General features: G+C 36.9%; 1 protein-coding gene across 1 annotated transcript in view; it reads right to left on the reverse strand.

The window, feature by feature from the left end:
- ccdc141 (coiled-coil domain containing 141) overlaps positions 1–12,079 on the reverse strand; it is a 30,787-nt gene extending 18,708 nt beyond the window's left edge. The window contains exons 1-5 of the mRNA XM_016247420.1: positions 11,742–12,079; positions 8,369–8,491; positions 6,480–6,671; positions 3,563–3,671; positions 3,000–3,253 (exon numbers count right to left, since the gene is read on the reverse strand). Coding sequence (XP_016102906.1) covers positions 3,000–3,253; positions 3,563–3,671; positions 6,480–6,671; positions 8,369–8,491; positions 11,742–11,873 — 810 coding nt within the window. The 5' untranslated portion in view covers positions 11,874–12,079. The remainder of the gene's footprint in view (positions 1–2,999; positions 3,254–3,562; positions 3,672–6,479; positions 6,672–8,368; positions 8,492–11,741) is intronic.
- Between the last annotated feature and the right edge of the window lie 4,366 nt (positions 12,080–16,445).

Raw genomic sequence — 16,445 nt, forward strand, 5'->3', positions numbered from 1 at the left:
TATCAAACACAAGCATGTGCCCTGTCCCTTCTCAGCATGCTAAGAATGCTGGCCAGTTATTTTAGTTCAACATTTTTAAAAAGGCAGCCGGTCATCAACGTGTTTTCATGCTGAGTGCCTTTGAGCATGCTTGAATATCCTTTACCATGTGAGAGTGTGGACAATCTAACATGAACACAAAAAGCAACTTATGATAGCTATATTTGTCATACTGTATTTCATTAAGGTATCCATTACACAATGGCAGTGAAATACTTGAAGTGGAACTCATGTTGTCTTAAGAGATTTTTTTCAGGATTGTGATGCTATTGTCATGTAGTAGATATCTTTAAAAAAGCAATCAGGAATTTTTAAAGTAGCTTGAGCCATTATAACGGTTGTCTGGGACCTGGCGGTGTATATGTAGTATCACAGAAAATACAATTATTTTTAAGCATGATTTCAAACATACACTACTCTTCAGAAAATTGGGGTTAGTATGATTTTTATTTTTTATTTTTTATTTTTTTTAAGTAAAACAAAAACAACAGTAAAAACGGTGATATTTTGAAATATTACAATTTTAAATAATTGTTTACTATTTGAATATATTTCAAAATATTTTTTTTTCCTGTGACGCAAAGCTGAATTTTCAGCATTATTACTCCAGTCTTCAGTGTCACATGATCCTTCAGACATCATTCTAACACGCCGATTTGGTGTTTAAATTTTCACTGTTGAAAACGGTTCTGTTTAATATTTTTGTGGAGACAGTTTTTTTTTTCAAGATTCTTTAATGAATAGAAATGTAAAAAACAAACAAAAAACAATTATTTGAAATAGAAAATGTTCGTAAATTGAATGCATCCTTACTGAATAAAGAATTCATAAAAAATAAAAAAAGCCTTACAGACCCTAACCATTTAAATAATAGTGCACTTAAACTGGTGAAACTGATGCCATATCTTTTGTTTTTATGAGAATTTACTTAAAGGGGTCATATGATGCAATTGAAATTTTTCCTTTCGCTTTGACGTGTTACAATCTCTTGGTGCATAAAGAAGATCTGTAAAGTTGCAAAGACTAAAGTCTCAGATCCAAAGAGATATTCTTTATAAAAGTTAAGAGTCAGACACTCCTACCTAAAACAGCTCGTTCTAACACGCCCCCACATATCTACGTCACGATGTGGGAAGATTTGCATAACGCCGCCCAAATGTTCACGCAAAGAAAGGCGGCGTAACTTTGATTCTCGCTGTAGTATTGTTGTTGCCGCCACCGCCATGTTGTGGAGACGCTGTGTTTCTCGTTGTGAAAGCGAAACTACTTTGTTTGGTCTTCCAAAAGAGGACACAAGGCGCATTTCATGGAGGACGAGGACTGTTTCCTGGGAGAGTATAGCCTACAGTGCCGGTATCCGTTTCTGTAAAGTGGGGTAATTCCAACTTTGCAAGGACAGTCTGGCGCTTCATGACTCACAGCCTGTAAGTATGTTTTTATTCAAGATTCTTTAATGAATAGAAATGTAAAAAACAAACAAAAAACAATTATTTGAAATAGAAAATGTTCGTAAATTGAATGCATCCTTACTGAATAAAGAATTCATAAAAAATAAAAAAAAGTCTTACAGACCCTAACCATTTAAATAATAGTGCACTTAAACTGGTGAAACTGATGCCATATCTTTTGTTTTTATGAGAATTTACTTAAAGGGGTCATATGATGCAATTGAAATTTTTCCTTTCGCTTTGACGTGTTACAATCTCTTGGTGCATAAAGAAGATCTGTAAAGTTGCAAAGACTAAAGTCTCAGATCCAAAGAGATATTCTTTATAAAAGTTAAGAGTCAGACACTCCTACCTAAAACAGCTCGTTCTAACACGCCCCCACGAAAGGCGGGGCATAGAGGAGAAACAATAATGTACATTATGTGGAAAATAATTTGACCTTTAATTATATAATTTGACGTGTTTTTGAACCTTAATCTGCATAAACACATTGCATTACACCAAATACACAAAATAATGTTATTTTTAGCAACGTCATATGACCCCTTTAAAGCTGCAGTCCGTACGTTTTGCCTCTTTGTCGCCCTCTCTGTTTGAAAACCTGGAATTGCAGTTACTTGCGGAATTATCTTCCTTGCGTGGGTTGTACTCTGGCACGGCTCCAGCGCGGATGAATCTAATGTTTTGAGGAGTATGTGTGGCAGTCAGTCACCGCACCGGTGTGAATCCTATACTTAGTAGTCACAGATTCTAGCCTACGTCTTGGAATATATGACCCAAATAAGAATTTTCACCAGATATTGTCATCTGAACAAGTAAGTAACAAGTCTGACACATTTGTTCTGACCAACTGAGGAAAAAAGCATTACAATAGATCGTGCTACCAATGGTGATTTAATCTAACGATCGATTAGCTCATATCACATCAAACCGTACAAATTATTATTATTGTTATACTTTATTCTCAGATTATTAATGTTAACAACATCAGCATTGCATGACTATGAGTATAGTGTGTGTGTAGATTTCAATTTCTGTACAGTTTAATCTCTAATTGTCATACCATTCGAATTTCATACCAATGAATTGTTTCTCATATAATTCTTTCTGGATTACAATCCGCCATCAAAATGATTTTTTGACATTGAATTATTCTAGCTGCTGTGAGAAGGCTAACGATCTGCCACCTGCAGCATCCTCACATGTGATAGCCTAGTAGCTGGGACAACTTCTTTATGTTTACAGAAGTAACGTAATGACGCAGCAGCATGCTCGAATTTCCCGCGAAAACCTACCCGTACCACTCAAATTACAAAACATTATTATAAGCTAACCGTTGTGAATCAGGCTAAAGTAAGGCGATAGTTTTGAACACTGGCTGGTTATGTACTTGCTCAAATATTGATTTCGGATCATTTTTAACAAAAAAAAAAAAGTTACAGACTGCAGCTTTAAGACACAATACATCCAGTTTCTATAATAAATGAACTTTTCTTTGCAAGAGTGACTTACCTCCTGTTCCTGGCTCTCCCACTGTCGAATACGGTAAATCGTTTCCAGCTCATGCTTTTGTTGTCTCATGCAAAGGTCCACTTGCCGGCGTCTGTCCTGCAGAATCTCCATTAAACCTTCCACCTTTCCAAAGCTGCTCCAGGCCCCGTGAGAAGCTCTGTCATACTTCAGGGCCTGCTGGGACTGGAAGTCCTTCAAAAATCCCAGCAACTCACGACTCTTATTCAACACCAGCATTGACTTCTCCAACATCCCTGAGGATAGAGCACAAGCTTCGTAAAATATACTGGTGTGTTTTATTTTACAGTGTTTATGACAGATAACAAAAACCTCTATTCACATATTTTAACGATATTTTGTGGTGAGAATTCCAAACATTCCTGATATAAGCTCCCAAAAGGCTAATCTGAGAACAATTCCTCTTCATTCATTAGGTTTGTATCTGCATGGCTCCTATGCCATCACTCAGTCTCCTGCTTTTGGCAGGTGCTAGGGTGCTGCTAAGGGGTTCCAGGGCATCATAAGCCAATGGTGAGCTTGATGCAAAGGAACAAAGCTCTTACCTCTTCTAATAGTGCTGTGTCTCTGAAGCAGTTCATTCATGTTGTCTGCAGTGGTCGATTTCTGACCAACACTCTGAAAGTCTTCAGCTTCATCTATCCTGATGGCAAACTATAATTGAAAAAGTTTCAAAAGCAGCTGAAAAAAGTGGCAAGATTGAAAGGCCAATATAAATTTCAAATCAAAATGGCCAGATGAATATATTAATCTAAATCTTACAAAGGCTGCATTTATTTGATCAAAAATACACTAAAAACACTAACTACAAACTGAAATAAAAAGAAGTTTAAAATGTAATTTATTCAAGTCATAGCAAAGCTGAATTTTCACAATCCTTCAAAAATCATTCTAATATGCTGGTTTGTTGCACATTTTTTCAAACACATTTTTTATTATCAATGCTGAAAAGAGTTGGGTTGCTAAATATATTTATGGAAACGTTGATACCTGTTTTTAAGGATTCTGTGATAAAAAAAGAAGAGCATTTATTTGAAATAGAAATCTTTAGGGAAATTATAAAAGTCCTTACTGCCACTTTTGATCAATCTAATGCATCACTGCTGAATAAAAGTATTTTAAAAAATGTATATACATTTACTGACCCCAAACATTTCAAGGTTAGTGTAAATAGTTTCAAAATAAAAAAACATAATATCAAAGTGAAAAGTATATATGTATTGCATTTAACAGAATTTGTATGCAACAAGAAACATGCAAACAGTGTAGGCCGATATCTGATAAAAGACCGATATCTCAGATCTGGTACGTCACATTTCTTTCAACATTTGCTCAGAAACACTGCGTGTACTCTGCATAACCAGCTTCTGGTGAATGACAACTCCATCATGTTACATAAATGACAGCAGCAACCTTCAGCAGATGAATGCAGTCGACTATGCACATCATCATAATGGTAATTTAGCAGGAAGCATGTCTGTTGAAATGTTATCAGCAAAACAAATATTGTTCTGAAACATGCTCATGCGTGAGTTTACTTGCACAACCACCATTTTGTGCTGCTGATGAATCATCTTCATTTATCTAGAATATCTAACTGAAGCAGATATCAAAGTAATGTGACTGACTTGCTTCAGATTGCTGAAGATAAACGGAAACAGCTGTTCACTGTAAAAAAACAAAACAAAATAAAAAAACAGAACAAATACACAACATTGCATGTTCAGCCAGTATCAAATAGCACCATGTTTCCCAACTTTAAAGCTGTAAAAAACAAAATTCATCCATTGTAATTCCAAACAAAAACATTGTTTTGTACAGTACACAGTGTAGTACACTCCCTGTGGCACGTCTAACCATCAGGGACAGAACTTTTTTCCATTTAAATAGTTTTAAAAGCCACTGGTTATGAAAATAATCATGTCTTGTTTGGAAAATGTTGCAAAATTTTAACAATGGGCTTTTAAAGTTAGAAAAATGCACTGCTGTTCTGTACAGCCAACAGGCAGCCAGCCTCTAAATGTGAACACTAATGCCACACAAACAATCAACAAGCAAAACACATCACAAACAAACAAATTTTGAATTTCGATGAGAGAAATAGTGTCATTTCAATAAGACTCCACTTGATCAAGAATTAGGAGTTCAAGTTTTTCATGGATTTTCTGCGCTGACCAACAGGAAGCTGCTTGCATTTTGTAGGAACAGTGTGCTGCCGCATTTGTTTTGCATTTTACTGTTCACAATTAAAACAAAGTACAGTACTGAGACACTTTCTTGTTAATGTGATGAACTATATACACCTGCAGTTAACCATGCTACGTTTTGATAGTTACATATCAATAAATGACTTTTTAGCCTGGGGAGGACATCTTGAATGTATGTTTTCACATTACCAAAAGATGAAGTTAAAGGTTTAGTTCACCCAAAAATGAAAATTAACCTGTGTTTTACTCACCCTCGAAGCATCCTAGGTGTACAAGACTTTCTTCTTTCAGACGAATCCAGTCCGAGTTATATTAAAAATTGTCCTGGCTATTCCAAGCTCTTATCATTGCAGTCAGCGGGTGTTGCAGTTGAACAGTACACAATTCGTCAAATAAAGCGCGCACATCCATAAAAAAACGTGCCTCACACGGCTCCGGGGGCTGATTAAAGGCCTCCTGTAGCGAATCCATGCGTTTTTGTAAGAAACATATCCATATTTCAAACGTAATAAACACTTTTCTCTCACTCCCGGTATCCGTCATACGAGGAAAGCCGTTCCGGCGGATGACGCAGCACTTATGCGCAGTGCGAGCGCATCTGAGATATGCTAGTCTCGCAAGTTTGTTTATAGGAGCAAAGGAAGCAAAGTTTCCTTACTTTAGTCTCCTCTTGGTTTATATTGAAATCCTCCAACGTTTTTCTTTGCAAATCCTCGGTTTGTACTTCTAATTCGTGACCGGTGTTGTTTTGTTCTCTCTCCGCATGTATCACTAATCACGCAACGCCGACATCTTACGTCATCCGCCGGAACGGCTTCCGCGTATGAGATACCGGAAGTGAGAGAAAAGTGTTTATTACGTTTGAAATATGGATATGTTTCTTACAAAAACACATGGATTCGCTACAGGAGGCCTTTATTCACCCCCCGGAGCCTTGTGAAGGACATTTTATTACGGATGCGCGCGCTTTATTTGACGACATGTGGACTGTTCAACTGCAACACCCGCTGACTGCAATGATAGAGCTTGGAATAGCCAGGACAATTTTTAATATAACTCCGACTGGATTCGTCTGAAAGAAGAAAGGCATATACACCTATGATGCCTCGAGGGTGAGTAAAACACAAGCTAATTTCCATTTTTGGGTGACCTAACCCTTTAGATTCCTTACGATAAGGCATTAAACAACAATTGCAATTTTCCTACAGCGAGTTTCTGATAGTAATTCAGCAGGTACTATAAGAAACCACATTACCTCCAGAGCACACTCAAAAAAACGGCAGGCCAAGATCAGGAGTGATCTCCTCTTCTCCAGGTGGGCCACCAGTGTTTTCCAAGCCTCACTGAGAGAGACAGCCATGGCCTCATAAACCAGCTCCTCTCCTTCCTTCTGAGCTGCTGTTTTATCAGCCTCCTCCAGCAAAGCCCATACGCCTCCTTCATTTTTCTGTGTAAAATTGAAATTCAATTATTAGACATAACACATTACCCTAGCATGTAAGTGTACACAGCTCTTACTTTTATTTAAACTCAAAACAAAAAGCAGCCCACATGCTGATTAGAAACGTCTGGTGGGCAGATGAGATGCACATAAGTACATGATGAAATGTTTGGTAACGTGCAATATGTTTTAGCTGTGGTAGAGGATTTTGTTCTGATTAAAGGCTGTACTCTTCATTCTGAGCCTGTAGTTACTTTTGGTCAGATAGCGCGCTCTGATGGTTTTTCACTTTCAAATATAGCACGGAAATGCTTCTGTAGCATATGATTGTATGTTCGAATTAATATTTTGAAGACAGCATGTTCAATGCAGCTAGGAACTCTCCTTGTAAGGTCTGAAAGCATTGCTTTGTGGCATATGTCTGATGTAACGCCAGCTATTTGAATCTGGCCATATAAAAGTGTACAAAATGTCTTATGAAACTGTACACAAAACGTTTAACATCTGTTATTAATTCCTCCTCATTAAGTCTTTTATTTCTAACCTGCAAATATCTTTATAATTCAACTTCAAAACATTCATCATGAATGGAATCATCCCACTGAACAGAGCAGATACATAACAACTGTATTTCAAAGGCTCAAATGAAACATTGAAGAACCTTCGAAGTTAAAGGGGTCCTATTACGCATTTTCACTTTTTCAACTTTAGTTAGTCTCTAATGTTGCTGTTTGAGCATAAAAAAGATCTGCGAAGTTACAAAGCCCAAAGTCCAATTCAAAAGGAGATATTTTATTTAACAAAAATCACTTTTCAAAAACTACAACGAAATCACTTTTCAAAAACTACAACGAACGACAACACATATTTTCCGGGATTTGCAATATCACAAATACCGACGAATGGGACGAGACCTGGTTGAGCTGCACTAGAGAAGGCAACGAGTGTTATCACTATGTCAGAGACAAGCTAGCTTTCCCAAGGCAGACAAACTTAGAGTGATTACAATCATCCGGGTTTAAATTGCGCTCAAATTTATTTGATTTTGACGCAATAGTTACTCTGAAGCTCGCAGAGGGGCATGACATTTCCCGAGTCCCGACCAGGCGCCGAGTGGTGCCAATCACAACACACACTGGCCCAGCTAACCAATCACAGCACATTTCGTATTTCAGTAGGCGGGCCTTCATTTGATACAGGAACTATTCGAGCAGTTCATGCCAGACTGAGGAGAGAGAGGTGTTTTAATAATGCAAAATATGTGAAAAATAATGTGTTTTTCTGAACAACCTAGTATGAGAGCCTGTTCTAGTACATCCCCAAAACAAAATCAAGAAAAGAGCATAATAGGACCCCTTTAAACTGAGTGGTGGGTCTTAAACAGATATGCCTCCAACAACGGCACCAAAAAACATCTATGAAAATCCCATAAATCATCTCCTCATAGTTGTGTGAGAAGGACATTGTGCTTAAGATAAAGCTGTTATAAATGCTGAAAATGTATTCACGAAATATTTATATTTGTCTACAAAACTAAATTGTAAGCATTCCAGAATAAGCTTTGAAAATAAAAAAAGGATTTAAAGATCATGTGAAATGTAAATTCAGTTAATGGAGGCGTTTCCAAACTTTTGTCTGGTCCTACAACTATTGGGCTTTAAGATCAAAACATTTTTATTTTGCATTGGTACAGTAGAGATTACCTTAAGTTTAGCAAGGAGCTGCTCATGTTCCTCTAGAAGCTTTTTGGTTTCATCCTGGTTGTTTCCAATCTCCAGAAGGTTGGGTTGTGCTTCTGTCAGTTGTAGATGCACCAGCTCGCCACACTTTAAACACACACACACGCAATCCACACACCCGAGAACATGTTAATGTATGGCTGTGCTTCTGCACATGCACCTCTTGTATCCACGCGGCCTCAAGTGCATTTCACAGACTGTAAACAAGACTAAAAGAAGGTCCTCCACTGGCCCCTGGCCAAAGAGCACTTTGATTTCAATGCAAAGCTCCCTCAGTGAATTCTCATCCGATCAACTGCAAGTCCCAATGCAAACTTTGGCATGCAAATTGCGCTGATCTTAAAATCACATTGCAATTTGCAAGTACGGGAAGAGCCATTCTGAGAGTGAATGAAATGTGGAGCTGCCACAGCTGCCACAGCCTGTCAATGTTTGTTAAACAACTGCAAAAAATACAGTTTAAGGTATGCGGACTGATGGCTAATTATCATTTCTGTTTACATTAAGTCTGCTTACAGGGTCTATTGCAGGCATCTGGTGGTTTTTAATACTAACACGCATTAACTGCTTTGTGTATGAAGAACCAGCATACAAACAAGGAATGAGGTGAATAAATACTACACCTACAAATCAATTATGTCAAACCTGCAACATATAGAGGAGTAATATGTAAATAAAAATTAGATTTGATAGCTCCGGGGAGGGAAGATTGTCAGTAAAAAACTTAAATTCACTGTTTTCTCCTGTCAAATGACTGAACTTGGAGGATTGGAAGCACTGTATATATTTATGGAGCTTTTCGGAGTCTAACACAGACATATAAGCTATAAACAATATTAGGAGTGTATAGGAAAAGTACAAAACGGCAGACTTTCATTTTGGGCTGAACTATTCCTTGAAACAACAGCAGGAGCAAGCATGCATTAGACAATAATAGAACCTTATAACTAGACATAAGGATGACCGGTCACAGAGAATCTTTATGAATAATTCAGGCCATCAGGAGTTTGGACCATCACAGAGCTCTGTGTTTTTCTCACAGCTGTTTTTGCCTCCCCATTAAGTCACTGCGTCAGACATTATGGAACATTCACATTCCATGGAATCCTCACAGAAAAACAATAAGGTTTTATTGATAGCCCAAACCAAGAGTCTGTTGAATACCCCGAACAGTGTGCCCATAACATCACTGGTGAGAGCAGTTTCCTTCCATGATTGTAGCAGTGCTTTTGGATAAAGCAATGACGTGAGTTCAACATTGTGAATTCAACATTGCATGCAGCCATACAGTATTATTCATTCAAAGATATTATCAGGAAAGGAATAGTTTACAAGGCAGTGTTGTTATTGTTAAACTAAAACTAAAACTCTGTAATTGTTTTTGGTAATTAAATATATAATTTAAAATATATTTTATACACATTAATAAACTATAACTATTAGATGGAAAAGAAAACAAATTCGAAGCTGCCTTGGCAACTAACTGAAATAAGCTGAAGGAATGTATTTGTACTAAAATTACTAAAACTATTAAAGGTCATTCCAGTAATTGAATATAAATATAAATAACAATGAAATAAAATAGAATATTAGATAAAAAACTTGAAGGGATAGTTCACCCAAAAATGAAAATGTGATGTTTATCTGCTTACCCCCAGTGCATCCAAGATGTAGGTGACTTTGTTTCTTCAGTAGAACACAAACAGAGATTTTTAACTCAAACCGTTGCAGTCTGTCAGTCTTATAATGGAAGTGGATGGGAATCATGGCTTTGAGAGTAAAAAAAAAAAAACATACACAAACAAAACCAAATTAAACCCTGTGGCTCGTGACTATACATTGTGTAAAGACACGAAACGATCGGTCTGTGCTGTAATTGTTTTTGGTAATTAAATATATAATTTAAAATATTTTATACACATTAATAAACTATAACTATTAGATGGAAAAGTAAACAAATTCGAAGCTGCCTTGGCAACTAACTGAAATAAGCTGAAGGAATGTATTTGTACTAAAATTACAAAAACTATTAAAGGTCATTCCAGTAATTGAATATAAATATAAATAACAATGAAATAAAATAGAATATTAGATAAAAAACTTGAAGGGATAGTTCACCCAAAAATGAAAATGTGATGTTTATCTGCTTACCCCCAGTGCATCCAAGATGTAGGTGACTTTGTTTCTTCAGTAGAACACAAACAGAGATTTTTAACTCAAACCGTTGCAGTCTGTCAGTCTTATAATGGAAGCGGATGGGAATCATGGCTTTGAGAGTAAAAAAAAAACATACACAAACAAAACCAAATTAAACCCTGTGGCTCGTGACTATACATTGTGTAAAGACACGAAACGATCGGTCTGTGCAAGAAACTGAACAGTATTTATATCGTTTTTTACCTCTGATTCACCGCAATGTCCGCCACCTGTCTCTCAAATGGACCATTGACACTCACACATTGTAGATAGAGTGTCAATGGTCCATTTGAGAGATAGGTGGCGGTAATGCACTTATAAGCCTGCGATCTGCCGTAAAGTATGAAGACGACGACAATGCGTCACGCGCCGGCTGTTGAGAACGCACTCAGGACAGTTCGGACATTGCGGTGAATCAGAGGTAAAAAACTATATAAATACTGTTCAGTTTCTTGCACAGACTGATCGTTTCGTGTCTTTACACATCAATGTATCGTCCCGAGCCGCAGGGTTTAAATTGGTTTTGTTTGTGTATGTTTTTTGACTCTCAAAGCCGTGATTCCCATTCACTTCCATTATAAGACTGACAGACTGCAACGGTTTGAGTTAAAAATCTTCGTTTGTGTTCTACTGAAGAAACAAAGTCACCTACATCTTGGATGCCCTGGGGGTAAGCAGATAAACATCACATTTTCATTTTTGGGTGAACTATCCCTTTAAAATGAAAATTTTTCATTGGCAACTTAACTGAAAATGTTTAAATTGAAGTTCTAAAATCACTAATACTAAAAACATTACAAAGGCACAAAATTCAAGTGACAACTGAAAATATAAAAATAAAAGCTAAAACTTCTAAATAAATACTATAATAATATATAAATAATACTACAACAACACTTTAGCTGGTATATTCTGCTAAATTTCTTATTTTGTGTTCCACAGATGATATAGTCTATAGATCTAAACAAACTAACACTACAGTTGAAGTCAACCTCAATCACCAAAGAATGTTCTTATTAACTGCACAGTAATGCATCTAAAATGATTCAAAATGTATATACTATATTTCAGTGACAAACATACAGTTCATATCATCAGTCTACATAAAGCTTTGCATTGTAAAGTAGAATAGTTCAAATACCTTGAGTACTGCTACAACAATCTGGGAAGTTCCAGCCTGTACGGCCACAGTGCTGATTGTTGTTGTGGAAGGCTGACCTCCAGCATCACCTTCACTGGACATTGTGGCCATTGTCCCCTCGAGTCCACACATCCAAGAACCAGAAAGGTCAGAACAAAGCTCAGTACACAGTAAAAGCTCCCCTTTTCAAAAGTCCACAACTGTCCCGACAGGCGGCTAAACCCAGAGTGAAGTCTCTGGGGGTTTTTAAAGTGACACGGCCCACGTCCACATCTAAGATCCACTTGCCCTGCAGGTAAACTCTGCAACCCCTCAAAGGTCTTTCAGCATTGCTGTGCTCTTACAGGCTCCACCGGGGCCACTGGCTTGAATGAACAGTATGGTGCAAACACAGCCGTCTATGTTGACAGGGCAGAGAGAGGCGTGTTAAAAATAGAAATATCCACTAAGTTTATCACACTGCGCAGAGAGCCATTTGACACACACCCCGTTTGGTTGCTTTGGTGAGTCTGTTGCTCTCTCCCCTCCCCTTGCATGTCTCACTATGACTAACCTTTGCTTTTCATCACAATAGAGCATATGGGAAACAATTATACTTAGAAAAATAGCTCACCATTTTGCCATCATTTAGTCTCATGTCAAAAGGACAAAATAAGAATGGTCCACGCAAATACTATATTCTAATACTGAAAACAAGTCATTCACTGTAAAAATCACATCTGCTCTAGCTTTCTCTGATGCTTTGAGGAGCAAGTCAACAACATCTTATTCTTGAGCAATTCATTTAATCTTACTCGAATCTTTTCAATGATCCAATTCACAAACCCTGAAATGGAGGACAAGAATATTTTACATTTTTGTCCGTCACATTATGATATGGCTTCAAAACACTTTGAATATACCACACAAGCCATGTCAAGTTTTAGGGTTAGTAAGATTTTTCCCCCCCTTGAAATAAGCCTCTTTTGCTCACCAAGGCTATGTTTATTTTATCATAACGGTTTTCTATTTTAGTCTTTTTTTTATGTGATTTATTCCTGTGATGACAAAGCTACATTTTCAGCATCATTACTCCAGTCTTCAGTGTCGCATGATCCTTCAGAAATCATTCTAACATGCGGATTCAGTGTTCGAGGCTAAACTAATACGTGTTGAAACCAGAGATACTTTTTTTCTTATTAAACCTCTTTTGTGTTCCACATAAAGTCCAACATTTTGACCAACATGAGGGGAAAATAAATTATAGAATGTTCATTTTTTGGTGAACTAATCCCATCAGAAGTGTTTATTTTCACTGAAAATATACTTTGTCATCAGCATAATTAAATGGTAAGAAATGACAAAGGCATTCTCAGCGTGCCCTGCATGGCATCTTTCCATGTTGTAGCATGTGTTTAAAATGAGCAGGAGCATGGCAGAGGCTTGTTCGGTCCTTAAATGCCTGTTCCAAACCACAGACCACCACAAAGCCACATTACGTTCCTTCCTATTAAATGTAAAACTGCTTTTAGAAATCCCTTACATTTCTTTCTAACACATTATTCCACCAAACAACAATGTGCAACTACAAACAGTCTGATGCATAAAATAAAGGACGGATACACTATCACCCGAGTCAAGTATTCTAGAGAGACGTGTGATATTTATATACCTACAGTACATGTTGTTTATACACTTATTTAGTATAGATTTATGCAAATTAACAATGATACAAACAGTGATGTTGCGAGCAATTAAAAAAAAGAATAAATCAATGAATAAAAGTTTATTTGAAGGTGGCAGATTTTAATGTGTATCAGTCAACCACAGCATAATAGACGGAAAAGGCCAGAGAGACTCTCTGATAATGACCAGTCCCAAGAGAAACAGTCCCCAAATTCTTAAAGGGATAGTCCAACCAAAAAAATGAAAATTTACTCTCATGTCATTCCAAACCGGTGTCCATTTCTTTTTTCTGCAGAACATAAAAGATGCCACAGATAATGTCAAACAGGTTTAGAATGACTATAAAGTAAATGTCATAGAATGTCATAACATTTTTATGTTTGATTTTTATTAAACTGATCTATCCACCAAAGAAAAGCAATGTATGACAGGGTCCACAAAAACATTAAGCAGCCCAACTGTTTTCAACATTGAGAAACGTTTCTTAAGCACCAAATCATCAAATTAGAATGATTTCTGAAAGATCATGTGACACTGAAGACCGGAGTAATGTTGATGAAACGTCAGCTTTGTCAGCAAATTGTTTTAAATTGCAATATTTCATAATATTACTGTTGTTACTGTATTTTTTGATCAAATAATTGCAGTCTTGATGCATAAGAAATTTCTTTCAAAAACATTTAACAAAATTTTACCAACCCCAAACTTTTGAACAGTAGTATATTTCAGTCACGTCCATCATATTGTAATATGGACATTTTATACTTGGCATTCCTAGAATACAAAATAAAAAACTTTCTGGAATGATCACTGTGAAACTTTAGTTCAGCATCACACCACATACTTACTGCTGCAGTAATGTCGTCTTTTCCATTGAGGACAATAGTGTCTGCAGAACATCCTGAGGTCCTCCTATGGGGTCTTCCTATCAAAGCCTGATGGAGGAAATGTTTTGAGATAAAGAGGGGACGTTTATAACAACAGGGCAGCATTAGAAGAGCAATTCAGCTGTGCATTTTACATTCAATAATTAATCAGCATTTTACACAGATGATTTTACGATGTAGGACACCCGTCACGGTGAACATGGTGAGGAAGATTATAGACACAATGAGGCCATTTTATCTACAAGGAACATTGCGAGCTCTTTGGTAAAACAGAAATATGTACAAGACAAAAATATGTATTATAATACACTTTACCATCATCTTTTAAACAGGTTATCCATGAGTGAATTTCTATGACCATGTGATTTCCAGTATAAGATTTTTTTTTTTATCATTCCAATTTAGACTTCAGTGCAGACTGGGAACTGTTTAAAAGGCTGCCAGTTAAAGCTATTATCAAGGTTTCCAGGAAACTGTCACAGAGGGTCTGTCTTTTTCCACTGTTACAGACATCCCAGCAGTCCTCCCAAAACCAGTACAGAGGCAGCAGCTGCTAAGACAGCTGAGAAATCTAATAGACTTCAGAGAGCATCAATGGGCAGTGCAGGACTAAGTAAGAAGGGCCCTGTGGCCCCGGACGACACCCATGCCATCTGTCAAGGGCCCTGATAAACTCAGAAGGTTATTATTAGACAGAACACTGATTCTCAGGCCAGTCATCACATAAACTCTGTGACTAAGCTTTCTGGAAACATGACAAGCATGTATGTTAAAATTGACACATCTTTAAAAAATCGGAATAAAAAGATGAACGTCGAGTTGTCACAGAATTTTTTGCTGTGATGCCTAAAACTTGAATAAAATAAGAACATCACTTAATAAAATTATTAACATTAAGATACTAAGCTACATCAATACCAAATAAATAAATGAGAGAATTTTCTCCATGCAAAATTTAATTACTTAATATTTAATTGTATTAATATTTTTGAGGGAAAACGTGACCTAAACATGTTTTGGACAGGTTTAGTGAGATCAAATAAATGTCCAACTATGTCAGTGATTCTCAGTACAAACTAAGTGAATCATTTAGAGCCTGTAAAATAACGAGAAAGCAAGAGTTTGATGCGAGCAGCTGAAGTCTGGAGTAAAACTTTGATGCAGTATGAAATATTCAGTATAAAAATATCTTAACCTTGTCTAAACTGATACACAATTGATAAAGACTTTCTTCTGAAATGCTGCACAGGGCAGAGAGAATGGAAGCGAATAGCAACGCCGCAGGCAACTAATGACCTGCTTGACTTATGCACTCACAGCCTGGCATCTTGGGAAGTTATAAGAAACAATTTATATAGAAACAAGTCAGAGTTCATGCAATATGCATGAAGACTTTTTAGAAATATTTGTACTGCACAAACCAGCCAACAGCCCCCCAAAAAAGAATCATGTTTTCCACAAAGATAATATAAAGGAATGTTTCTTGAAATTCTTGCATTAAATCAGCATATAGGAATGCTTTCTATAGGATCTGAATTTTAATATTTCACTGCTTTTACTGTATCTTTGATCAAATAAATGGCATTGCCTTGATGAGCATAAGACTTCTTTTAAAACATTGTAAACTCTTACTGGCCCAAAACTTTTGAACACTAGTGTAGTAAATTAGTATGCACAACAACTGGTATAATCAGTCAGAAATGCACATTTTTTGGCACTGCACGGACCAAAAAAAAATAAAAAATGCAATATTGCCCATGTTTATTGAGGGTGCTAGAATATTCCTGTACAGCAATGGACAATGAGGCAGATTTATGCAAAGCACACATACAGTAACAAAGTCCTGTAAACTGTAACAACCTGGCAGCTTTATGACGTTGCAAAAGAGACAGCCTTTCCTCTCCCATCTTATGGTGCAATTTTTTTTCTTCATTTATTTTATACAACTTATATTTTCATAAAATACACTATAGCCTTTAAAAATGGCAAAAGCATTATACAATTTAAATGGTATGCAAGGTACAAAAAAAAAAAAAAAAGGAAAAGCCAAAAACAGGCCCGGGGCCCTACCCGCGTCTGAACTATGACGTGAAAATTGTCCCGAAGCCCGGCCCGAGGGGCGTAAAAAAGTCGGGGCCCATTGGGCCCGGGC

The sequence above is a fragment of the Sinocyclocheilus grahami genome, unplaced genomic scaffold, assembly GCF_001515645.1.
Source record: "Sinocyclocheilus grahami isolate Dianchi unplaced genomic scaffold, SAMN03320097.WGS_v1.1 scaffold834.1, whole genome shotgun sequence".
NCBI lineage: Eukaryota > Metazoa > Chordata > Actinopteri > Cypriniformes > Cyprinidae > Sinocyclocheilus > Sinocyclocheilus grahami.